The 26,078-nt window shown below is 41.1% G+C and overlaps 1 protein-coding gene across 1 annotated transcript in view; it reads left to right on the forward strand.

Annotated features, from left to right (window-relative positions):
• si:dkey-288a3.2 (protein phosphatase 1 regulatory subunit 37) overlaps positions 1 to 26,078 on the forward strand; it is a 306,412-nt gene that overhangs the window by 9,955 nt on the left and 270,379 nt on the right. The window contains exon 3 of the mRNA XM_059988169.1: positions 20,432 to 20,529. Within this exon, the coding sequence (XP_059844152.1) occupies positions 20,432 to 20,529 (98 nt within the window). The remainder of the gene's footprint in view (positions 1 to 20,431; positions 20,530 to 26,078) is intronic.

Raw genomic sequence — 26,078 nt, forward strand, 5'->3', positions numbered from 1 at the left:
CTCTACACCTGTCATATATGGGCCTACTATTTCTTCTGTGACACAAGAAACTTTTATTGAGTAATAAGGAGTATGAGGAGCATCCAGCAAACATCCATTAGTAGAGACACAAACAACATCTATGCTCTTTCCCTCTTCCTTATCATAACATTTTCCAGTACAAATATGCTGGGGGAGATCAGTGCAAGCATCAGGACTGAGTTCTGTGTGGGTGGATGAGTAACATCAATGGGAGAGACTCCCTCCTCGTACTTATCCCTGCAAATGTGACCAGTGCCACACCTGCCCCAACACCTCCTCCCTCACCATCATTCAGAGCCCCAAACACTCCTTCCAAGTGAGGAAACTCTTCACCTGTGAGCCTGTCAGGGCCGTCTACTGTATCTGGTGCTCCCGATGTGGCCCCCTGTACATCAGTGAGATCTGATGCAGATTGGGGTTATCGCTTCACCAAGCACCATTGCTCCATCTGCTACGAAGGATGGGATTTCCTGGTGGTGACCCATTTCAATTCAACTTCCCATTCAAAGTTTAAAATCCAAAGTTCAGAGCAAATTTATTATCGAGGTGCATACACACACTCTCTCTCTCTCTCTCTCTCTCTCTCTCTCTCTCTCGCTCTCCCCCTCCCTCCCTCTCCCTCTCCCCCAATTACCAAAATAGAATCACTGGAAGACCACACTAACAGGGGACAACAATGGGAGGATTCCTATTCCAACAAGTCAGTCTATGGCCTTTTCTAATTGCATGATGAGGCCATGCTCAGGTTTCAAGAGTTTTACCTCATATTCTGTCTCGGTAGCCTCCAATCTGATGGCATTTCCATCAATTTTTCAGTAATTTCACTCAGTCCGCCTTCTTCCTTTTGCTATTCCCCTTTCTGGTTCTCCTCGATCATTCTCCTCTCCTGCCCATCACCTCCCTTTCGTCCCCCTCATCCTTCCCTTTCTTCCATGGTCCACTGTCCTCTCCTATCAGATTCCTTCTTCTTCAGCCTTTACCTTTTCTACCTATCCCTCCTAGCTTCTTATTTCATCCTCCCTCTCCCACCCACTCACCTACCCTCTCACCTGGTTGCACCTATCATTTGCCAGCTTGCACTCCTTCCACTCCCCACCTTATTTCTGGCTTCTTTCTCCTTCCTTTCCAGTCCTGATGAAAGGTCCTGCCCCTAATCATTGACTGTTTATTCTCCTCCATAGGTGCTGCCTGACCTGCTGAATTCCTCCAGCATTTTGTATGTGTTGTTCAATAACTCGAGTATCTGCAGAATCTTTTCTGTTTACGAGATAAAGGCATTCAGTAGGGAAGCAAAAGATGCTTGAGGACCTCAGGACATTTGCAGATATTCCAGCATTTAAGGATAGAAGAACTGTAGATGTGCGTATTTGATCAGAAGCTCCGAGAGGTATTTCAGATTTAGGAATATTTGCAGAACTAAAACCCAGATTTCAGAGAGGATACTACTTTCACTTAACAAATTCCACTTCCATATTTTTTTTCGCAATGTAAGCCCAGAATTTCTACTGAAAAGCCCCAACTTTTTCATAAAATATCAACTTTAAATAGTTTAACAGTATAGAAGTTTGCATCTCTCACATGGCTATGAGCACTGCAGAAGACCACAACTGGTGTATGGCTAATTGATGTTGTAATTTTCACTGTGCCCTTGCATTGGATTTCAAGTTTCCACACTTCCAAGCTGTTAGCTGAGGTTGCCGTACATGAGGCCTAATACAAGCTGGGAGGTTGCATTAATTTGAGAATCAGAATCTGAATCAGGTTTAGTATCACCGGCATATGTTATGAAATTTGTTTTGCGGCAGCAGTACATTGCAATGCATATAATAAAAAGCTGTACATTACAATAAGAAATATATTTTAAAAATTAAATAAGTAGTGCAAGTGGACAGCAAAAAAATATTGAGGTAGTGTCCATGGGTTCATTGTCCTTTCAGAAAACTGATGGTGGAGGGAAAGAAGCTGTTCCTGAAACATTGAGTGTGTGTGTTCAGGCTGCTGTTCCTCCTCCTTGATGGTAGCAATGAGAAGAGGGCATGTCCTGGGTGATGGGTTCTGAAATGTTGGATGCTGTCTTTTGAAGCTGTCCTTGATGCTGTGGAAGCTAGTGCCCATGATATAGCTGGCTGAGTTTGTAACTTTATGTAACTTTTTCCGATCCTCTGCAGTGGCTTCTCCATACCAGGCGGTGATGAAATGAAAGTAAAACAAGAATATAAGCTGCAAGGGAAATAATTTGATCTTTTATATTAAATGTCATTGAATTAATTTAATTGGCTGAAGTGTTTTCATGTAAGTTGTGTTATCTTTGTATATTTTTTAAAAGATGCACAATCATTTTCAGTGTATGTAGTTAAATGTGCACATCAAATACTTTACACACATGCAAGTTGTTTATAGATTAAACAGTGTCGTGGTTTTGTCAGGCCTTCACAGGCAGTAACCCCCTAGTCTCCACCCACCTGACAGGAATGATCTGCCACTTGTTTCAAACTCATCCCCTGCACCCCATTTAAACCCAGCTCTCGTCTCCCGCCTTTGTTCACTTATTGAACCAGCCAGCCTCAGCCAGTTGCTCCTCGCCTTCAGCATTACAGGCAAAATGCTGGTGGAACAGGCCAGGCAACAGCTATGGAAAAGAGTCAACAACATTCAAAATGCTGGTGGAACTCAGCAGGCCAGGCAGCAGCCATGGAAAAGAGTCAACAACATTCAAAATGCTGGTGGAACTCAGCAGGCCAGGCAACAGCTATGGAAAAGAGTCAACAACATTCAAAATGCTGGTGGAACTCAACAGGCCAGGCAACAGCTATGGAAAAGAGTCAACAACATTCAAAATGCTGGTGGAACTCAGCAGGCCAGGCAGCAGCCATGGAAAAGAGTCAACAACATTCAAAATGCTGGTGGAACTCAGCAGGCCAGGCAGCAGCCATGGAAAAGAATCAACAACATTGAAAATGCTGGTGGAACCCAGCTGGCCAGGCAGTAGCTATGGAAAAGAGTAAACAATCAATATTCAAAATGCTGGTGGAACTCAACAGGCCAGGCAACAGCTATGGAAAAGAGTCAACAATCAATATTCAAAATGCTGGTGGAACTCATCAGGCCAGGCAACAGCTATGGAAAAGAGTCAACAATCAATATTTTGGGTGGAGATGCTTCATCAGGACTGGAAAGAAAGAGAAGCCAGAGTAAGAAGGTGGGTAGAGGTGAGGAAAAAGTACAAGGTGGTAGGTGATAGGTGAAACCGAGAGGGGACGAGGGATTGAAATAAAGAGCTAGGAAATTGATTGGTTAGAGAGATAAAGGCTGGAAAAGGGGGAATCTGATATGAGAGGACAGAAGACCATGGAAGAAGGAGGAGCACCAGAGGGATGAAGTGGGCAGATAAGGTGAGAGAGAGAAACAGGAATTGGAAGTGGAAAAGGACAGAGGGATGACTTGTTGCCTTGCTGTGTTACATATCTGTTCTCTCATGTTTTGTGGCCCCTCATGGATTGTCACTTTGCAGTTTATTAGTAAAATATCATTTACTGCTCAATCATCTCCATTGCTTTGATTTTAGGTTAAGCTTCCTCTAAATTTCCTGACAGGTTTCACCAATTGTCAAGGCATTTTTCGTGAACCAGCAATCAACAAGTACTGTGCTGCTGGGCTTTGTTAATCAGGTTGAAGACAACTTAGAACATAAAACATTGAGTACAGCACAGGAATAGGCCCTTTGGCCCACAATGTGTTGTCCAACCAAATAAATTAGTTCAATGGTTTAATTTAATATCAGAGAATGTATACAGTATACAACCTGAAATTCTTACTCTTCTCAGACATCCCCAAAACAGAGAGAAGAAAAACACTGTACAGAAAAACACATATAGAAAAACAAGAAGAATGACAGAAGAAGGTTAGAACCCCAAAGCCCTCCCTCCCCATCCCACACACGCAGCAGCAAAAGCATCAGCCCCCCCACTTGTTCCAGTAAAAGCATTAGCCCCCCCCCCCGACCAGCCATCATGCAAGTGTTAGCAGTCCCCCAGTGAAGATTACCTAGAATCCATCAAAAACTACTGTCTATCCCAAAATTTTGACATCTCACTAGGCTCTCGCTCTCACTACCAAGGAGCAAGAGAGAGAGATCGCTGCTGCCACAGCAAGAGGGGAGACCACCAGCTCGCTGTTTCGATGTTACAATCTGCATCGTCGCTTATTCCAGTTCGCCAGTCTCAAGCACCAGCAGGCTCTCTCTCACCGTCCAGTGAGAGAGGGGTTGCTCGAGTGCAGAGGCCTCCAACAGCTGTACCTGCTACCTTGATGTTGCGATCTCCCATGGTGCTTCAGCCAGTGACAAGGATGACAAATCAGATCATCCACAGGGTCGCACCCTGAAGGCACACATCTTCCAAGCCGGTCCTGGAGATCCCGAAACGCAGGCCTCTCGGTGAGTTCCAGGGTTGAAAATTCGACCGCCCGTGAAGAATGTAGTTTGAGCACAGCTCTAAATCATGGATTCCAAAAGAACCCTAGCTACATTGAAAAGCGAAAATGAGACATTAGAACAGTAGATTCCTGAAGGCAGGGCAGGGATAGTGGTTATCATCGCAGTGGTACTCATCTGAGTGGTGATCTTGAGAATTTAGCTCTTTGAAGCTTCAACAAAGAGAGGCTTCAGTCAAAGAAAATCTCTAGGTTAATATTTTTCCTTCCCTAAAGGAGAATCCCCATCTCTGTCTGCTCAGCTAGGATAGTAGAGATTCCAGGCAGGATGGTTGAATGCTCTTCTTGCAGGATGTGGGAAGGCAGATGGAATACAGTGTTGGGAAGTGTATGGTCATGCACTTTGGTAGAAGAAACGAAAAGAGAGGAAATAAAAAAAAACAAAGCGCACAATCACTGGAGCCTTTGTACAGGATTCCCTAAAGGTTAGTTTGCAGGTTGAGTTTGTGGTGAGGAAGGCAAATAGAATATTAGCAATAATTTCAAGAGGACCAGAATATAAAAGCAAAGATGTAATGCTGAACATTTATAAAGCGCTGGTGAGGCCTCACTTGGAGTATTGTGAGCAGATTTAGGTACCTTATCTTAGAAAGGATGTGCTGAAACTGGAGATGGTTCAAAGGAGGCACATGAAAATGATTCCAGGATTGAATGGCTTGCCCAATTAAGAGAGTTTGATGGCTCTGGGCCTGTGTTCACTGTAATTCAGAAGAATGAGGGGTGACCTGATTGAAACCTATTAAATGGTGAAAGGGCTTGATAGAGTGAATGTGGAGAAGATATTTCTCATGGTGGCAGAGTCTAAGAGCAGAGGAACCTCAGAATAGAGAGGCATCCTTTTAGAATGGTAAGGAGGAATTTCTTTATTTAGATGGTGGTGAATATGTGGTATTCTTTACCACAGGCAGCTGTGGAGGCCAAGTCTTTTTGTATATTTAAGGAAGAGGTTGATAGATTCTTCATTAGTCAGGACATGAAGGGATATAGAGCACAGGCAGGAGATTGGGGTAGAGAGAAGAATTGGATTAGCCATGATGGAATGGTGGAGCAGACTCGATGGACCGACTAGCCTCATCTGCTGCTATGCCTTATGGTCTTATGGTCCCATTTAATCTACCTCTAATTTGTGGATGAATTAGAGGAAGTTGCCCAGTTCTGCAAAAACCCCTGGCACCATCTTTACCTCCTTACACTTCATAATCAATTGCCTAACTTAATTAGGCAGGACTCTCATAGCTACCTGGACTGTACCACTTCCCACCCTGTTACTTGTAAAAACGCTATCCCCTTCTCTCAATTCCCTCTTTTTCCACTGCCTCTGCTCTCAGGATGAGGCATTTCATTCCAGAATGAAGGAGATGTCTTCCTTTTTGAAAGAAAGGGACTTCCCTTCCTCCACCATCAATGCTACCCTCAAGCGCATCTCTTCCATTTCATGCACGCCTGCTCTTACCCCTCCTCCCACCACCCTACCAGGGATAGGCTTCCTCTTGCCCTCACCTACCACCCCACCAGCCTTCGCATCCAGCACATATTTCTCCAAAACTTCCGCCATCTGTAACAGGATCCCACCACCTAAAGCACATTTTTCCACCCCCCCTCCCATTTCTGCTTTCCACAGAGATTGCTCCCTACTCAACTCCTTTATCCATTCATCCCTCTGCTCTGATCTCTCTCCTGGAACTTACCTTTGCAAATGGAACGAGTGCTACACCTGGCCCTACACCTCTTCCCTCACTACCATTCAGAACCCTAAACAGGAGAGGCGACACTTCCCCTGTGAGTCTATTGGGGTCATATACTCTGTTCAGTGCTCCTGGTGTGGCCTCCTGTATATCGGTGAGACCTGACGCGGACTGAGAGTCTGCTTCGCTGAGCACCTACCCTTCATTCGCCAGAAGAAGTGGGATCTCCCAGTGGCCACCCATTTCATTTCCACTTCCCATTCCCCTTCTGATATGTCCATCCATGGTCTCCTCCACTGTCGTGATGAGGCCACACTCAGTTTGGAGGAATAACACCTTATATTCCATTTGGGTAGTCTGCAACTTGATGGTCTGAATATCGATTGCTTGAGCTTCCAGGAATGCCCTCAACACCCCCCACCTTTACCATTTCCCATCCCGTTTTCCCTCTCTCACCTTTTCTCCTTGCCCACCCATTGCCTCCCTATGGTGTTCCTGCCCCCTTTTCTTTCTTCCATGGTCTTCTGTCTCTTTCACCAATTTACTTCCTGTTCTTTACTACATCTCTCCCCCTCCAGGTTTCACCTATCTCCTTGTGTTTCTCTCCCCTCCCCCCACATTTTAAATTACTCTTCAGCATTTTTTTCTCCAGTCCTGCTGAAGGGTTTTGGTCTGAATCGCCAACTGTACTCTTTTCCTAGATGCTGACTGGCCTGCTGAGCTAGCCTGCAGCATTTTGTGTGTGTTGCTCAGATTTTCAGCATCTGCACATTTCCTCTTGTTTGCCTAACTTAATTAATCTCTTCCATATCATTCAATTTTCTTTGCACTTATATGACTGTCTAAACATTTCTCAATAGTTCCTAATGTTCCTGCTTCTTTCATCATCCCAAGTTTTTTTTGTAATTTATTTTTTTATTGAAGTTCATCATCAAACAAACATTTCCATAAGATGTATTTCAGACATTGTACATATATATCATATAATCATATATATCACAAATCTCCACAAAGTATTTATCTGAGGTATACACTTATAGAAAAGAGTGGAATGAAAAAACAAGCGAAAGGAAAGAACTATGTACAAGTAGGGAGTGATCTTTTTTTTTACGACAGATTCATTGATTTGTGAGAATAAAATCAGGCCTATGAGGCATTATGTAGTTAAACCATTTTTCCCAGTATGAATCAAATTGTTCCAGCTTATGATTAACAGATGCTGTTACCTTCTCCATTTTGTAAATGTCCATTGTAATTTTTAAAGTTGGGCTCTCCTGTGATAACCATTTCCTAGTAAGAATCTTTACCAGCCACCAACAGTATATTCATTAAATATTTATCTCTTTTCAACCATTCTTGAGGTATACATCCAAAATATATGGTCTTACTCTCTAAGGGTATTTCACATTTAAAGATGTCTTGTAGGGCATTGTGTACCCCCCTCCAATAGTTTTTGATAACAGGGCAGTCCCAAAAAATATGATAATGATTTGCATTTTGATTTCTACGATTTCTCCAGCAAACAGGGAGGTTACCATCATAATGGGATTTCTGAGAGGGTGTAATAAAATATCTTATCAAGTTTTTCCATCCAAACTCCCTCCATTTCTGTGAACTGGTACACTTCCATTGATATCTCCATATTGTTGTCCATTCTTCCTCAGATATAATTATCCCTCCTTCCTTCTCCCATTTTGTTTTAATGTATGAAGTTGAATGTGTTTTAAGATTTGACAACCCCTTATACATGCTTGAAATGATTCTGCTACCATTATCTGAATTATATGCTTTTCTAAAGAGCTCTATCAAGCATGTATTTGCCTTGGTTACACTTATAGGCGTCTTATTAACATATTGTTGCATCTGTAAATACCAATAAAAATCTTGTTTTTCTAATAAGTGTTTCTCTTTAAGCATTTCAAAACTGAAGTGTTCCTTCTTTCATTATGTTGCAAAGAACTGTTATTCCTTTAGCTGTCTAGTCCTTAAATCTAGCATCCAATTTATTTGGTGTAAAATCCGAGTCATAGGCACACCATTTAAGAATTGCAATATCTCCCTCTAGATTATATTCTTTTATAGTAGTTTTCCATATTTTAAGAGTCAATTTCACCCATGGGTTATCAATAGTATTTATGTACCTTTGCAGGTTGTTATCAGCCAAAATTGCTTGTATGTGGATGGGAAGTACCCGTTCCTCAATGTTTTTCCATTGAACGTCATACGATGGGTTACACCAACATATCACAGCTCTCAACTGTGCTGCAAAATAATAATCTCTAAGAGAAGGTAGGCCCCATACCCCCCTTTTCCTCCAATTGCAAAGTTTTGAGAAGAACTCTAGTCCTTTTACCCTGCCAAATATACCTTGATAGCATCTTGTTCCATTTATTGAATTGATTTTGATTAATCTCTATTGGTAGGGTCTGAAAGAGATATAACAGTCTGGGCAGTATATTCATTTTAATAGACTCAATCCTTGAACAGAGACTGAAAAAAGGAATCAGGTTCCATCTTGCCACATCTTCCTTAATTTTTCTATATAAAGGCTGATAGTTACATCCTGATAATTTTGCAAAATCTTTTGGCATAATGGTGCCCAAATATTTGAAAGACTCTGTGTGCCGTGCCCAGGGGTATCTATTTTCAATTTCTCTTTGTGTGCTATAGTAATATGAAAGTAATTGGGTTTTATCTTGTTGATCTTGTATCCTGATAATTGACCATATTGTTCAAAGGATTGCATCAATTTAGGTAAAGAGTATGTTGGTTGCCCTAGATTAATCAAAATGTCATCTGCATAACAAGTCAATTTATGCTCTGTCCCTTTAATAGTAATTCCCCTGATATCTTCATTTTGTCTGATGTAATGAGCTAATGGTTCCAGATATAACATGAAGGATAGTGGTGACCATGCAAAACCCTGTCTCCTGCCCCTTTCTAGAGTAAGACTGTTTGATAAATATCCATTGATTTTAATCCTAGCAGTAGGATTGTCATATAATGTCTGTATAGTTTTAATAATTGTGTCTTGGAAACCAAATCTATGTAAAACTCTGTACAGAAAATTCCAATTAACTGAATCAAATGCTTTTTCAGTGTCCATGCTTATCACTATTGCTTCAATTTTATTTTTTTGTATATGATCCATAATGTGAAGTGTCCTTTGTATATTGTCTTGTGTCTGGCGTTGTCGTATAAAACCTGTCTGATCGGGTACATATCAGTATGGGTAGAAACTCCTCTAATCGTTTGGCCATGATGGAGGTAAATAACCTATAATCTACATTAAGAATGGATGTTGGTCTAAATGACCTGCATTCCATTTTATCCTTGCCTTCTTTTGGTATAGCTGAGATTATCACTTCCTTCCAACTGGGTGGCATTTGTGCCTTTTTTAGAGCCCAGTTCAGTGTAGGGAGTAAAACAGGAATTAACTCATTTTTAAATTCTTTTTACCACTCTGCCGTATACCCATCTGATCCTGGTGACTTTCTTAATTTAAGCCTACTAATTGCAGCTTTTAATTCAACTTCAGTTATGTCAGCAGTCATCGTTCTATTTTGTTCTTCGCTTAAAGTGGGTAACTCTAGAGAATTCAAGAAGGTGTCAGTTTGGGTTATGCTTTCCCCCAGAACTTTGGAATATAGAGTTTTGTAAAACACTTCAAAAGCTTCTTGAATTTCACTTAGCTTATTTTTTTTTTATCATTTTCGTTCTTGGGTCCCTAATTCTATGAATTGTATTTTCTGTTACCCTTTTTTTCAGTTTCCACACCGGTATTTTCATAGATTTCATTTTTTTATTAAACAAAATATACTTTATTCAAAAGTTTTATTTTCACCATCCCAGGTAGAACATTCCAGACACCCACCACTCTCTGTGCCAAAAAAAAACATAGCCCTCACATCTCCATTGAAGTTACCCCCTCTTACCTTAAACTTCTTTGAGGAAGTTTCTTCTTGGGGATCTACTCAGGATAAATATTTATTTATGAGGTTGGAAAACCTGGGAGTGCAAGCTTGGGCAGCTTTGCAGAGATGTTTGGAACATCACTAATGATCAGAATCATTTTATGTTTATCAGCTCACTTGAGTGGAAAATTAACAAGTCTCCACCGCTTTGATATCCTTTTACTGTATTACATGATCTGTCTGTTTGCCTTTGACAGCTGCTGATGGCGTTCTGCAACTAGACAAACTCCAGTCTGGGTATATATTTATACATCTATAGATTCAGCACAGAACAGGCCCTTCTGGCTCAATGAGTCACGCTGCCTAGCAACCCACTTATTTAACCCTTGCCCAATCACAATGACCAATGGCTTAGTCTGGCAGTCTTTCATTGATTCTGTCATAGTTACTGTAATATAAAGTAAATGATTCTCAGGGTCATATATGGTGACATACATGTACCTTGATAATAAATCTACTTCAAACTTCTTATTTTTATTTAGAATTTTTTTTTAAATTTGCGTAGTTTGGATTCATTTGCACATTGATTGTTTGTCAGGCTGTTTGTCTATAGTTTTGCATTGATTCTATTGTACTTCTTTGCTCTACTGTGAATGCCTGCAAGAAAATGAATATCAGGGTTGTATTTTATGATATATATGTACATTGATAAAAAATTTACTTTGAACTTTTGAACATTAACCAATCAGTATGTTTGCAGTCTCCTTCCAATTTTGAATAGATATGCTTATGACCATGGTCAAGACTTTCTTTACATACAAGTGAGGGGTTAAGTGGGTATATAGGTTAAAGGGTGAGAAAGGGACATGTTTTGCTATTGTTCTGCTGAACATTTTGGACATGTTATGTTTGCACCGGAATATGGGACAACGCATGTGGCTGCCACCAGCACCTCTATTGCTGTATTGGTTGTTAACGCAAACAACACACCTCACTGTATATTTTGATGCACATTGATAAACCAATTGTTATGTCCTGGATAAGGTTTATACTGCTATGCTGTGGAGTATTTCATTTAGTAATTAATGTAAAAGCAGTTTGTGGTAGAATGTTTTCGTTTTGGCTAAAGATGAGAAGGCATGTTGTTCAATTTAGGTATGTGGTGTCAGCCAGTCAGGATGGGGGAATTGGGAGAAGGTTCTGGAGAGAGCTGGGCAAGAGAAGCTTGTGATGGACCCTAGTGTGGTTTGTGTTCTTTTGGCGGGAGTTGCGGAGAAGAGTCCTCTGTAGGACTCGATCCAGTAGGAAGATGCAAGTGAAAGGAGTGCTTCACGAGACAAAGGAGTCCAAAGTGGGAAGTTCTACTGGTGATTGATGATGAGAATTCAGCGCTGTAACAATTATGACCAGCTTTTGGAAAAGACAACCTCCAACAGTCATGTGCACATTTAAACAGATTTAACTATAATGTGCCCTTTTATTGTTTTTAGCAAAGTTTTCTACAGAAGTGGGTTGCCATTGCTTTCTTCTGCCCAGTGTCTTTACAAGTGGGTGACCCCAGACATTATCTATACTCTTCAGAGATGATCTGCCTGGTGTCAGTGGTCACATAACCAGGACTTGTGATGTGCACCGGCTGCTCAAACGACCATCCACCACCTGCTCCCATGGCTTCACAGAACTCTGATCGGGGGGCTAAACAAGTGCTACATCTTGCCCTAGTGTGACCTGCAGGCTAGCAGAGGGAAGGAGATGCTTACACCTCCTTTGTTAGAGATATACCTCCACCTTGCCACCCCACTCTGTATGATTATCCCAGTATTTGTCCTCAGGTACTGGAATTCATCCCTGTTGTGTATAGGCCATCTCTTAATATGGTTCAAGCATGGAAAATCAATATCCTGATTATGTTGCCTTTGATTTCCTAATTGAGCAAGGAAATGCTACAATTAAAATCATATCATCATCACTCAGCAAAACCCATCCAAAAATGCACACTCATTGTGATGGACAATTAATTATTTGGTAGCTTAAATAATCATAAGCCATTTTTGATTGTTTTTATTGTCAAATAGCAACACATGTTGATGGAATGCAAGCCTTTTCTTTAGTACACACTTGCTTTACAAAATATAATTAATAATTATTTAGACATATGGTAAAACAGTAATATGAGATGTCGGAAAGCTACACTACATTACTGTGTAACACCACAAAATTATGAAATATGTAATGATTTGAAAATTAAAATCTATCTGATGCATCAAGTTCTTCTGTGTATCACCCACATACACTAAACTCTCACTTGGGACCCAATAAATAAATATTATAATGATGCTTGAATATTCAAAGCAAGATTCTTTGCTTTAGCAGTTAGCAGTAATTTAAGATTTAAGATCAAGTAATGCAGAATAATTGTGAAACTAGAGCAAATTATACAAAGGATTTTGAGTAAATTGAGAGAGATGGTGATCTCACTAATTGTCCCTTTAGCTGCCATATTCTTAGTACAATGCTATTACATCTCAGGCATCAGAGTTTGGAGTTTCATTTTGGTGTCCTCTGTCAGAAAGTTTGTACGCTCTTGCCTTGTGTATTTGGGTTTCCTGCAGGAGTTCCAGTTTCCTCCCGTGGTCCAAATGCGTCCTGGTTGGTAGGTTAATTGATCATTGTAAACTGCCCGGAGGTTAGGCTCAGGTGGGTTGCTGGGCATTGCGACTTCGTGGGCCAGGAGGGCCTGCTTTGTTCTGTATCTGTACTAAAATAAAATAATAGAGTTGGTATTTTAAATCATCTCTGCTGCTTGCATGTTTTATTACTGATCTAAAACTAGGCAATCCCTTTACATATTGTTTGCTAATTTTCTTCAACAATTCTTTCTCCCCTTATTTCTGCTCCTACATTAGGCCAATGGGTTTGACCCACTGTCTTGAACCAGTGGTTGTTCTTTTTTCAGAACTGAGCCTAGACAGTATCAGAAATCCAGCAGTGCAAAGTATCAGAGCTAAGCATAAATGTACCTTCCTTGCGCTTCTAAATATTTATTTATAGAAGGATTCACTGGGTAGATATCCAGAATAAGGATCCTACTTAATTTTAATCATACAGTCATTGTGTCAAACAGCAAGAAACAGGCCTTTTATGTCACTGTGTCAAGTTCAAGTTCATGTTCAGTTTAATGTCATTCAACCATACACATGTATATCACCTGTTGTGTATTTAATATTGAAGTAATATTTCAGTAATCTTGTGTGTGTATATATATATATATATATCTTCCTTTGGATTAGTTTTAGCTTTTGAAGTTATAAAATATAATATCACCAAATAAAACAATGTTCCTCTGGACCAAGGTGCATAACATAGTAACATTGAAACATTGAAATCTACAGCACATTACAGGCTCTTCAGCCCACAATATTGTGCCAACTATGTTTCCTACTCTGGAAACTGCCTAGAATTTCCCTACCACATAGCCCTCTATTTTTCTAAGCTCCATGTACCTATCTAAGAGTTTCTTACAAGACCCTATTTTATCCACTTCTACAACCTTCACTGGCAATGCATTCCAGGCAATCACCACTCTCTGTTTGAAAAACTCACCTCTGACATCCCCCTTGTACCTACTTTGAAGCACCCTTGAAAATATACCCCCTCTTGTTAGCCATTTCAGCCCATGGAAAAAGCTTCTGGCTATCTACACGATCAATACCTCTCCTCATCTTATACACCACATCATCTTATGCTCTACATAAAACTCACACACACAATACATATTATAATATTGCCACAAATAAATTAACAAATATTAAGGTGAATTTAGGATACAAGGTAAAAAGTAAACAGAATAATGCCACAGGCACTTCATACGTGATAACAGGGAGAAGTCAGGGAATTCAGTCGTCTCACGGTCTGGGGAAAGAAGCTGTTTTCTATCCTAACAGTCCTTGTCCTAATGCCGTGGTACCTCTTGCCTGATGGCAGGAGACCAAAGTAGGATGGATGGGGGAGATCATTGATAGTGCTGTGTACACAGTGATCCTGATAAATGTCTCTGATGACCATCATCAAGTACAAATCTACACTAATCCCATTTACTACACTATGTCTGTAGCCTTCTGTGCATTGATAATTCAAATACTCATTCAGATGCTCTACTGCAGGCAAATCTTTTCCACCAGGCCCGCCCCTGCCTCCTCCACTCCAGAGAAAGCAAACCTATTCTATCCAGAGTAACACGCACAAAATGCTGGAGGAACTCAGCAGATCAGGCAGCATCTATGGAAGGAATACTTTTGTACCCAGTCTATTTTATCCATCCTTTTATGTCTCTCTACAACTGAGAAGCTCCATCCCTGGCAATATCCTGGCTAATCTGCTCTGCACCCTCTCCAAAGCAGTCATGCCCTTTCTATGGTGTGGGACCAGAACTGTATGCAATATTCCAGTTGTGGCCTAACCTATGTTATATAATAAAGTACTTTGTCCTCATTAGCCTAGGGGTGATTCAACCAAGATTGTACTCCACATTATTAAATTATTCTCATTCCCACCCGACCACCTCCTCACAATAAAGTAATTTGGACTAAACTGGAGGATAGCTCATGATTGTTTCTTGTTTGTGCAGCTCAGACACAGAGTGGACAGTGTTATGGCTAATCATGCATAAGAGCCATATCAGAATGCAACAGGTTTGCTCAGAATCAAACCATTGAAGCAGAAGATCAGGGAATATTTCTGATTGACATTCTGCAACCTCATATTAATATGTTGCAGACCTGTCACTAACATTAAGAAGGTTCTTGAGAAATTGAAAGGTCTGATGGTAGATAAGTCACCTGGACCAGATGGACTACACCCCAGTGTTCTAAAAGAGGTAGCTGAAGAGATTGTGAAGGCATTAGTAATGACCTTTCAAGACCAAGAGATTCTGAAGTGAATCAAGTGGATTGGAAAATCACAGATATCACTCCACTCTTTAAGAAGAAAGGGAGGCAAAAGATAGGTGGAGGGGTAAGATAGTCTTGATGAGGCAAGGAGTCTGCCGAAAGACTTGGACAGATTAGGAAAATGCAGAAGGAATATGATATGGGGAAGTGTATGGTAATGCACTTTGGTAGAAGGAATAAAGGCATAGACTATTTTCTATGTGGGGGAGTGAATTCAGAAATTGGAGACGCAGGATTCACAAAAGTTAAATTTGCAGGTTGAGTTGGTAGTAAGGAAGGAAAGTAGAATGTTAGCATTTATTTCGAGAGGATAACAACATAAAAGCAAGGTTGTAATGCCAAGGCTTCATTTGGAGTATTGAGAGCAGTTTTGGGCACCATATCTAAGAAAGGGGGTGTGGTTCACAAAAATGATCCCAAGAAAGAAAGGGTTAACATATGAGGAATGTTTGATAGCTCTAGGCTTGTACCAGCTGGAGTTCAGAAGAATGAGGAGGGATCTCATTGAAACTAATGAATATTGAAAGCCTAGGTAGAGTGGACATAGAGAGGATATTTCCAACAGTAGGAATGTCAAAGACGAGAGGGCACAGCCTTAGAATAGAATGATGTCTCTTCAGAACAGAGGTGAGGAGTAATTTCTTTAGCCTGAGCGTGGTGAATCTGTGGAATTCATTGCCACAGACTGCTGTGAAGGCCAAGTCATTTGATGTATTTAAAGCGGATGTTGATAGCTTCTTGATTGGTAAGGGCATCAAAGCCGATGGGAAGAAGGCAGGAGAATGAGTTGAGAGGGAAGAAAGATCAGCTGTGATTTAATTGTGGAGTAGACTTAATTGGCCAAATGCCCTAATTCTGCTCATATGTCTTAGAGGCTTATGGTCAACCAAAAGTGGAAGAGAAATTCTGCTCTTCAACATTAACTTTCTTCAATGCCCTTGATGAGTAGTAAGAATGTTTCAAAATACACAATGTGAGGAGCATAAAGCTATTCAAGACACAGAACCTATTGACAGCTGAATAGCTTTGCACTTAAAAGTCTAGCTCTGTGGAGTATGAAGTCATCTTAGGGCAAGCATTAACTAGTTTAGAAATTAAGTAATTCAGAAAATTAATCAAAAAACTATTTCCTTAATTTATTCATTTATAAATCTTCATATTTATTAATTTAGTAAAGCACTCAAATGAAATCACAGATCAATGTATTAATTGATAAATATGCATATTTGTAAATTAATTTCTAGATTAAAGCAATTCCCACAACATTCCATTCCCATTATAATCTTTCAGTTGTAAATCTGTCTTTGTTGTAAGACTACTGGAGCTTAGCTCTCAGTCTTTTCTCTCATGTCACATGCATTAAGGAACATTTACAGTGGCGTGGTTATGTGAAAAACACTCAACTCCCAAACCAAAAGCCATTCATTCTGTCAGTGGCTGCAGAAACCTGTTTAAATCATGGTTTGAAATTCTATTTAACTTTCTTTAATAACTGATGCAGAAGTTCTTTTAGATGGAAACATAGCACTCCCGTTTATAACTGTTCCCAGGCAACAACAGTCATGAATTATTAAAGAAAAGAAACAGTATCATGTTTATGGACCAAAGGGAACTTCCAACCAAATCATTCCATTTACATGGTGCATCTCAGTTTTCTCATAAAACGTATTTCTAAATTAAATGTATAATTAAGGTTGTGGTCCCCTTGTGAGCGAGTAATGTACTGTAATGAAAGGAATTACTCGAATGCTGGGGTTTACTGTAACTCCCCTTGATAGGATTGTTAATGTAATAATATAATCAGGGTATGTTATAAAAGTAATGGACTCATTAGTCTGTAGCAGTAATCTGCTGCACTAGAGATTTGCAATACTTTTATCTCTCATGTTGAAATCAATAGGAATAGTAAATATGTACAATGTATGGCAACATGTGGCACTACTGCTTTCTCAGTGCTTGCCCTGCACGGACTTACTTCACACAACCTGCTTTAAGGAGATGGAAAGAGGAAAAACTTGGAGTTGCCTCTTCAGCTGTAATTTTAACCACACTTTAAAACTTTATCATATTTGTGTTGAAAGTGTCAGCAGAATACATATACACACTAGTTAACTGTTGCCACGGCAAAATGGTAAAAGACACGGAATGCTATCAATACTGTGCATTGGCCCCTCCACACCAGGTGGCTGCATCGCAGTCTCGTATGGGGGCACAAGATCAGAAAAGGCTGTAAAAAGTTGCAAACTCACCCCACTCCATCATGGGCACTACCCTCCCCAGAATTGAGGACACCTTCAAAAAGGAGATGCCTCAAAAAGGTGACATGCGTCATTATGCCCCACCCCACCATCGCCTAGGTCATGCCCCCTTCTCATTGCTGCCATCAAGGAGGAGGTACAGGAGCGTGAAGGCACATGCTCAACATTTTAAGAACAACTTCTTCCCCTCTGTTATCAGTTTTCTGAATGGACAATGTATATTTTCTCTCTCTTTTTGCACAACTTATTTAATTCAATTTTATATATGTATCCTTATTGCAATTATTAGTAGAGCACTGTACTGCTGCCACAAGACAACACATTTCATGACATACTTCAGTGATTTTGATTGATCCTTGATCCCTGATTCCTGATTCTGATTCTCATTACTCTGCACTTTTAATATTCGTAGAAATGTGACAAAAATGGAATTTGCTGAATTCAGCCCCACCAAAAAATGCTGCTTCCACATATACTCCTTTACAAATGCCCATAAAAGGAAAATGTGTCAGGCTACAGCTGTGTGTGAGCACTGTGGTTTTGTATCCTTTGCTTTGATGATACAGCCTATTCAGGTGGTACGCAAACCCTGCCTATAAATAGTAGGTCTTATTGCCAATAAACTGTCAACTACAAGTTACTCCAGCTAATTCTTGGGGTGAATATACCTGAGAACGAAATAATTGAAACAGTTCCAGCTTTTCACATGAGCAAGTTGTATTTATATTGCAGTTTTAGTGTCATTGCAAAAATAGTATTCTACTCTACTCTGATGCTAAAGTTGTGAAAGAAATCAAAGAAATAACATTAATTATCCTATTAGAGGCAGCCTTCCTGTCCTGCTTCAAATAACCAATGCAACAAAGACAGAATCAAATCAAGATATTAGCACTTTTTTAAGGGGAGATGTACAGTACTGCAAAAGTCTTAGGTACACATATATATAGCCAGGATGTCTAAGACTTTTGCACAGTACTGGAGTAATTTTTTTGTTTTCTACTGTACTACTGCCACCAAAAAAAAACCAAATTTCATGGCGTATGTGCGTGATGATAAACCTGATTCTTATATGGGTCTCTATTGTGGATTGAGAGTGGGAAGGAATCAAGGAGAATGGAATAATGGTTGGGAAAAGGGAGGGGGGGGGGGAGAGAGAGGGAGAGAGAGAGAGAGAGAGAGAGAGAAGCACCAGGGAGACGTTCAGTAATGATCAATAAACCAATTGTTTGGAATCAAATTATCTTGCCTGCTGTCACACTCACACCACCCCAACAAGCAACCAATGTTCAAAAGACAGCATGTTGTGAAAATACAAGAAAAAAGAAATAACAAAAAAAAACAAACACATTAATAAATAATAAATATTAAGCACATGAATTTTAGAGTCCTTGAAAGTTTGTCCAAAGGTATGCAATGAGTTCATTGTTGGGGGTGAGTGAAGAGATCCCCTCTGGTGTAAGAGCCACGATAACTGTTCCTGTACATGGTGTTGTAGGACCTAAGGCACCTGTCCCTTCTTCTTCATGGCAGCAGCGAGGAGAGTGCATGGCTGGATGCTGGGGTTCTTTGATGAAGGGTGCTGCCTTCCTGCGACAGCACTCCATGCAGATGTGCGCACTGGTGGGGAAGGCATAGAAGGCAAAGGGCCAAGTGCCAGAAGATGGGATTCACACGATGGTGCCCACTCATCGATGGACATATTGAGTTTGTCACGCTATGACTCGATAATATTTGACCATTTTAAAATCTATATAAAAAATTGCTGGAGGTACTTAGCAGAATCAGAAGCATCATTAGAGAAAGAAAAGAAGTTAGTATTTCATTCGATCAATAGCTTTAAACTGGAACTGGTAAAGGTTAGAGTTAGAATAAGTTTTAATATGAGGAAGTAAATAACGATGGAGATAAAGTAAAGGGTAGATCTGTGGAACAGTGAAAGGTAGGAAAGATTGTGGAGATAGACAGTGAAAGTGACAGTAATGGAACAGGTAAAGAAAATAACCATTTTCACCTCACCTTTACTTGTACTTTATCTTAAATCCTGCTCTTCCATTATCCTTTTCTTATTTTGCTTAAACATTAACAGTTTCTCACAATGCAGCTGGTGCTAGCCCTGTTGATGTTTTTCAGCATTTACTGTTTCTGTTCACTTCACAAACATATCTGGAATTTTAATTAATTGTAAATTGTAAATTTGTTCATCACCGTCATGTGTATTGTGAAAAACTTCAGTAGAACTTAGAAGAGCTCAACACAGGAACAGACCTTTCAGCCCACTAAGTCTACGCTAACTTATAATCCTATCTGACTGAGAACGTCTATTCAACAAATTCTGCGGACGTTGAAAATCCAAAGCACATAAAATTCTGGAGGAATCTAACTGTCCAGGCAGCATTATGGAAAAGGGTAAACAGTTGACATTTTGGGCTGAGAATCTTCATCAGGACTGATATACATCCCTCTATTTCCTATTGTTCATGTGCTTGTCCGAATGCCTCTTAAATTTTGCGATCATATCTGCTTCCACAATCTCACCTGGTTTTGCATTTCTGACACTTGCCTTGACACTTGACCATGTGTAGAAGAAACTTGCTCACAAACCTCTCCCATCTTAAATCGAAGCCCTTTTGTGTTCAACAGTTCCACCCTGGGAACAAAGACTTTGACTATCTATATCTCTGATAATTTTTGTAGATTCCGATCAGGTGACCCTTCAGCCTCCTTTGAAGAATACAGTCCAAGTTTTTCCAATCTCTGCTTCTAGCGAATACTCTGGAAATTCAGGCAAGATCTTGATGAGTCTCTTTTCCACTGCCTCCAAAGCCTCCGTATCCTTTCTGTAACGCAGCAACCAGAACTGTAATCATTTTAATTTAATTTTTTGAAGCCCATGCTGTTAAGTATTAATATTGAGAGAGAGAGTTCGATACATATTTCTAGGCTAGAAGCAATTTTAATTAACTTTGGTTGATCAAGATAGATCCAATAAACATCCAGTTTGCAATGTGAATGCTATTCGTAGTTGACGTAATTACCTTTACTCATGTAGACCACATCCAGCTGTTGACCAAAGAGCCACCAAGCTGTTAATCCTATTTATTTTTTTGTTTCAGTTGCCTGTGTTACAGTGGAAGAGGTTATCTCATCCTATAAACTAAGTTGCAAGAATCTCGGTGTGCATCCTCTTCACAAACTGCTGACACAGCTGGAGGTAATCTCATATAATCTATTTAAAATCTTGTACCAGTAATGCATCAGGGATCGTGGACTGTGTAAAGAGAGGGGTCAATGGGAGCCATTGCCCTCACTTTTGTGACTTGATTTAAACTGCTGCTTTTGATTTCAGTGGTCATTATAAGTTTTTAATATTGATATGTTTTTAATATGGACCTTCCCTCAAATGTTTATAAACCCCCTCAACGAGATCCGATTATCACCAGCCGTCTTTTGTTCTATCCCTTACCCCCCACCCCCTTTTATACTGGCAGTATCCCCTCCTACTTTCCAGTCCTGATGAAGGGTGTCAGTTCAAAACATTGGCTGTCCAATTCCCTCCAAAAGATGCTGCTGATCCGCTTAGTTTATCTTATTTAGGTGATACTGCTCCATTACAGACCCTTCTGGCCCAAAGAACCCAGTTATACCCATGTGACCCAATAATCTTCTGGCCTGTACATCCTTGGAACGTCGGAAGTAATCAGAGTAGCAAGTGGAAGCCACACAGAGATGGAGAGAATATATAAACTCCTTACAGACAGTGGCAGGAATTGAACTTGGGTCACTGGTGCCGTAATAGTGTTATGCTAACCAATATACTACCATATCTCCCATGGAATTCCTCCAACTTTTTGTGCACATTGCTCTAGATTTCCAGAACCTGTAGAGTCTGTTGTCTCTAAGACTTTTTTTTGTTAACTTTGGGCAGTGCCAGTGATCTGTGAACAATGAGGATCTCCAAGATCACTTTGCAGCCAAGGCTATGATCCTTTAATGCAGAGAAACCCCTTCGGTTTGAGGTCTCTGATGACAGGCACTTGCTTCTAGATCTTATCTCTCACAGTTAACTAAAGCCATCTATTACGACTGACAGCTCAACAGCTTACTTCCCCTATTCCTCAGAATGTTCCTGAAATCCAACAACGTTGCCCCTATCCAACTGAACTCATGTCTTTATGCCTCAGCTCCATTCAGTCCCCCTTGGTTCAGTCCATTCCCACTGACAACTGTAACAATTTGCATGCTCTCGATCTTCCCAGCAACTCTGTCTCCAACTCTGGAAACAAACTGTCTACTGACATAAATCTACCAACTCCCACAGTTATCTTGACTATACCTCTTCCCACCCTGTCTCCTGTAAAAATGCTATTTCCTTTTCTCAATTCTTTTAGTTCTGCCACATTTATTCCCAGGATGAGGCTTTCCTTTCCAGGACATCAGAGATTCAAAGCATAGAGTTTCCCTTTCTCCACCGTTAATTCTGCCCTCACCCGCATCGCCTCCATTTCCTGGACATCTGCGCTCACCCCAAGTGCCTGTCACCTTAACAGAAGTAAAGTTCTTGTCCTAACATACCACCCAAGAGCCTCCACATCCAATACATCATTCTTTGCAACTTCCACCATTTCCAAAGGGATCCTACCACCAAATACATCTTTAACTCCTCCCCCCACCCCACTCTTCAGTTTCTGCAGGGATAGCTCCCTTTATAATTCCCTTGTCCATTTGTCCCCCACACTATTCCCATCGTAAATTGGGGGAGGACTTTGTCGAGCTCCTCCACTCTATCCAGCAAAAGTAGAATTTCCCTGAGACCATCCATTTTAATACCCGTTTCCATTGTGTTTCTCACATGTTGGTCGCTTGTGTCACGATAAGGCCACTCTCAGGATAGAGAAGCAGCACCTCATGTTGTGTCTGGGTAGCCTCAAACCTGATGGCACGAACATCACTTTCTCCTTCCCTGTTTTTCTATTCCCCACTCTGTCCTCCTACCTTTTTACCTACCTATAACCTCCCCCTAGTGCCCCACTTTCTTCCCTTTCTCCTATGGTCCAGTTTTCAGATTTCTTCCTCTCCAGCCTTTCCAACTCACCTGGCTTCACTTATCACCTTTCAGCTATTCTCTTTTCCCTCCCCTCCACCTTCTTATTCTGGCTTTTGCCTCCTTCCTTTCCAGTCCTGAAAAAGGGTCTTGAACTGAAACGCCGACTGTCATTCATTTCCATAGATGCTGCCTGACTTGCTGAGTTCTTCCAGCATTTTGTGTACTTCATCTGAGCAGAAATTGATTAATATATTTCTACTTGTTTACAACAGATCAACTTTCTCAATCAAGAAGGTAGCTTTGAATACCCAATACTATCCTTCTCTAATTAATGGCATTCAACATTTTTGTTCCCACCTCTTCATTATCTGATCTGAACATCTGAATGTATTGCATTGATTTGACTTTATTTCTTACATCCTTCATATGAGGAGTAAAAATTTTTGTTACGTCTCCGTCGAAATGTCCGATGTGTAAACATAGTAATTTATAAGAATTTACAGTATAATAACTAGAACAGTCAGTGTAGCATAGCAATACACTCACATCAGCATTGCCTTGTGGAAGAAACTGTCCCGGACCCTGTTGGTCCTGGCTTTTTATACTGCGTTATCGTTTCCTGGATGGTAGCAGCTGAAATAGATTGTGATTGGGGTGATTCGAGTCCCCAATGATCCTACGGGCCCTTTTTCTCACACCTGCCTTTGTAAATGTCCTGAACCATGGGAAGTTCACAACTGCAGACACACTGGGCTGTCTGCACCACTCTCTGCAGAGTCCTGCGATTGAGGGAAGTACAGTTCCTATACCAGGCAGTGATGCAGCCAGTCAGGATGCTCTCGATTGTGCCCCTGTAGAAAGTTCTTGGGATCTGGGGGCCTATACCATACTTTCTCAACTGTCTGAGGTGAAAGAGGTGTTGTATGTCAGCAGGACTCTTACCTTCTTGTTTCCAAGAGGTGTACCAAAGTAGCTTAGCTGTTGGCACTATTACAGCGTGGGATATCGGAGTTCAGAGTTTAATTACAATAATGTCTGTAAGGGCAAAGTTAAACATAGAACATAGAATAGTACAGCACATTACAGGCCCTTTGGCCCACAATGTTGTGCCGACCCTCAAACCCTGCCTCCCATATAACCCCCACCTTAAATTCCTCCATATACCTGTCTAGTAGTCTCTTAAACTTCACTAGTGTATCTGCCTCCACCACTGATTCAGGCAGTGCATTCCACGCACCAACCACTCTCTGAGTGAAAAACCTTCCTCTAATATCCCCCTTGAACTTTCCTCCCCTTACCTTAAAGCCATGTCCTCTTGTACTGAGCAGTGGTGCCCTGGGGAAGAGGCACTGGCTGTCCACTCTGTCTATTCCTCTTAGTATCTTATCATGTCTCCTCTCATCCTCCTTCTCTCCAAAGAGTAAAGCCCTAGCTCCCTTAATCTCTGATCATAATCCATACTCTCTAAATCAGGCAGCATCCTGGTAAATCTCCTCTGTACCCTTTCCAATGCTTCCACATCCTTCCTATAGTGAGGCAACCAGAACTGGACACAGTACTCCAAGTGTGGCCTAACTAGAGTTTTATAGAGCTGCATCATTACATCATGTCTCTTAAACTCTATCCCTCAAATTATGAAAGCTAACACCCCATATGCTTTCTTAACTATCCTATCTACCTGTAAGGCAACTTTCAGGGATCTGTGGACATGTACCCCCAGATCCCTCTGCTCCTTCACACTACCAAGTACCTGCCATTTACTTTATACTCTGACTTGGAGTTTGTCCTTCCAAAGTGTACCCCCTCACACTTCTCCAGGTTGAACTCCATCTGCCACTTCTCAGCCCACTTCTGCATCCTATCAATGTCTCTCTGCAATCTTCGACAATCCTCTACACTATCCACAACACCACCAACCTTTGTGTCGTCTCCAAACTTGCCAACCCACCCTTCTACCCCCACATCCAGGTCGTTAATAAAAATCACAAAAAGTAGAGATGCCAGAACAGATCCTTGTGGGACACCACTAGTCACAACACTCCAATCTGAATGTACTCCCTCCACCATGACCCTCTGCCTTTTGCAGGCAAGCCATTTCTGAATCCACCTGGCCAAACTTCCCTGGATCCCATGCCTTCTGACTTTCTGAATAAGCCTACTGTGCGGAACCTTGTCAGATGCCTTACTAAAATCCATGTAGATCACATCCTCTGCACTACCCTCATCTATATGCCTGGTTAGTTCCTCAAAGAACTCTATCAGGCTTGTTAGACATGATCTGCCCTTCACAAAGCCATGCTGACTGTCCCTGATCAGACCAGGATTCTCTAAATGCCCATAGATCCTATCTCTAAGAATCTTTTCCAACAGCTTTCCCACCACAGACATAAGGTTTACTGGTCTATAATTGCCCGGACTATCTCTACTAACTTTTTTGACCAAGGGGACAACAATCATCTCCCTCCAATCCTCCAGTACCATTCCCATGGACAACGAGGACATAAAGATCCTAGCCAGAGGCTCAGCAATCTCTTCCCTCACCTCGTAGAGCAGCCTGGGGAATATTCCGTCAGGCCCCGGGGACTTATCCATCCTAATGTATTTTACTACACCTACTCTCCCTTAATATCAACATGCTCCAGAACATCAACCTCATTCATATTGTCCTCACCGTCATCAAGTTTCCTCTCATTGGTGAATACCGAAGAGAAGTATTCACTGAGGGCCTCGCTCACTTCCACAGCCTCCAGGCACATCTTCCCACTTTTGTCTCTAATTGGTCCTACCTTCACTCCTATCACCCTTACGTTCTTCACATAATTGAAGAATGCGTTGGGGTTTTACTTTACCCTACTCGCCAAGGCCTTCTCGTGCCCCCTTCTTGCTCTTCTCAGCCCCTTCTTAAGCTCCTTTCTTGCTACCCTGTATTCCTCAATAGACCCATCTGATCCTTGCGTCCTAAACCTCACATATGCTGCCTTCTTCCACCTGACTAGATTTTCCACTTCACTTGTCACCCATGGTTCCTTCACCCTACCATTCTTTATCTTCCTCACCAGGACAAATTTATCCCTAACTTCCTGCAAAAGATCCCAAAATGTCAATCGCATGTCCATAATACATTTCCCTGCAAAAACATCATCCCAATTCACACCCACAGGTTCTAGCCTTATAGCCTCATAATTTGCCCTTCCCCAATTAAAAATTTTCCTGTCCTCTCTGATTCTATCCTTTTCCATGATAATGCTAAAGGCCAGGGAGCGGTGATCACTGTCCCCCAGCTGCTCACCCACTGACAGATCTGTGACCTGACCTGGTTCATTACCTAATACTAGATCTAGTATGGCATTCCCCCTAGTTGGCCTGTCAACATACTGTGAGAGGAATCCATCCTGGACACACTTAACAAACTCTGCCCCATCTAAACCCTTGGAACTAATCAAGTGCCAATCAATATTAGGGAAGTTAAAGTCACCCATGATAACAACCCTGTTATTTTTGCACCTTTCCAAATTCTGCTCCTCAGTATCTCTGCTGCTACCAGGGGGCCTATAGAATACCCCCAGTAGAGTAACTGCTCCCTTCCTGTTCCTGACTTCCACCCATACTGACTCAAAAGAGGATCCTGCTACATTACCCACCCTTTCTGTAGCTGTATTAGTATCCCTGACCAGTATTGCCACATCTCCTCCCCTTCCCCACCTCTCTATCCCTTT

This window comes from Hypanus sabinus, chromosome 2 (assembly GCF_030144855.1).
Source record: "Hypanus sabinus isolate sHypSab1 chromosome 2, sHypSab1.hap1, whole genome shotgun sequence".
Taxonomy (NCBI): Eukaryota; Metazoa; Chordata; class Chondrichthyes; order Myliobatiformes; family Dasyatidae; genus Hypanus; species Hypanus sabinus.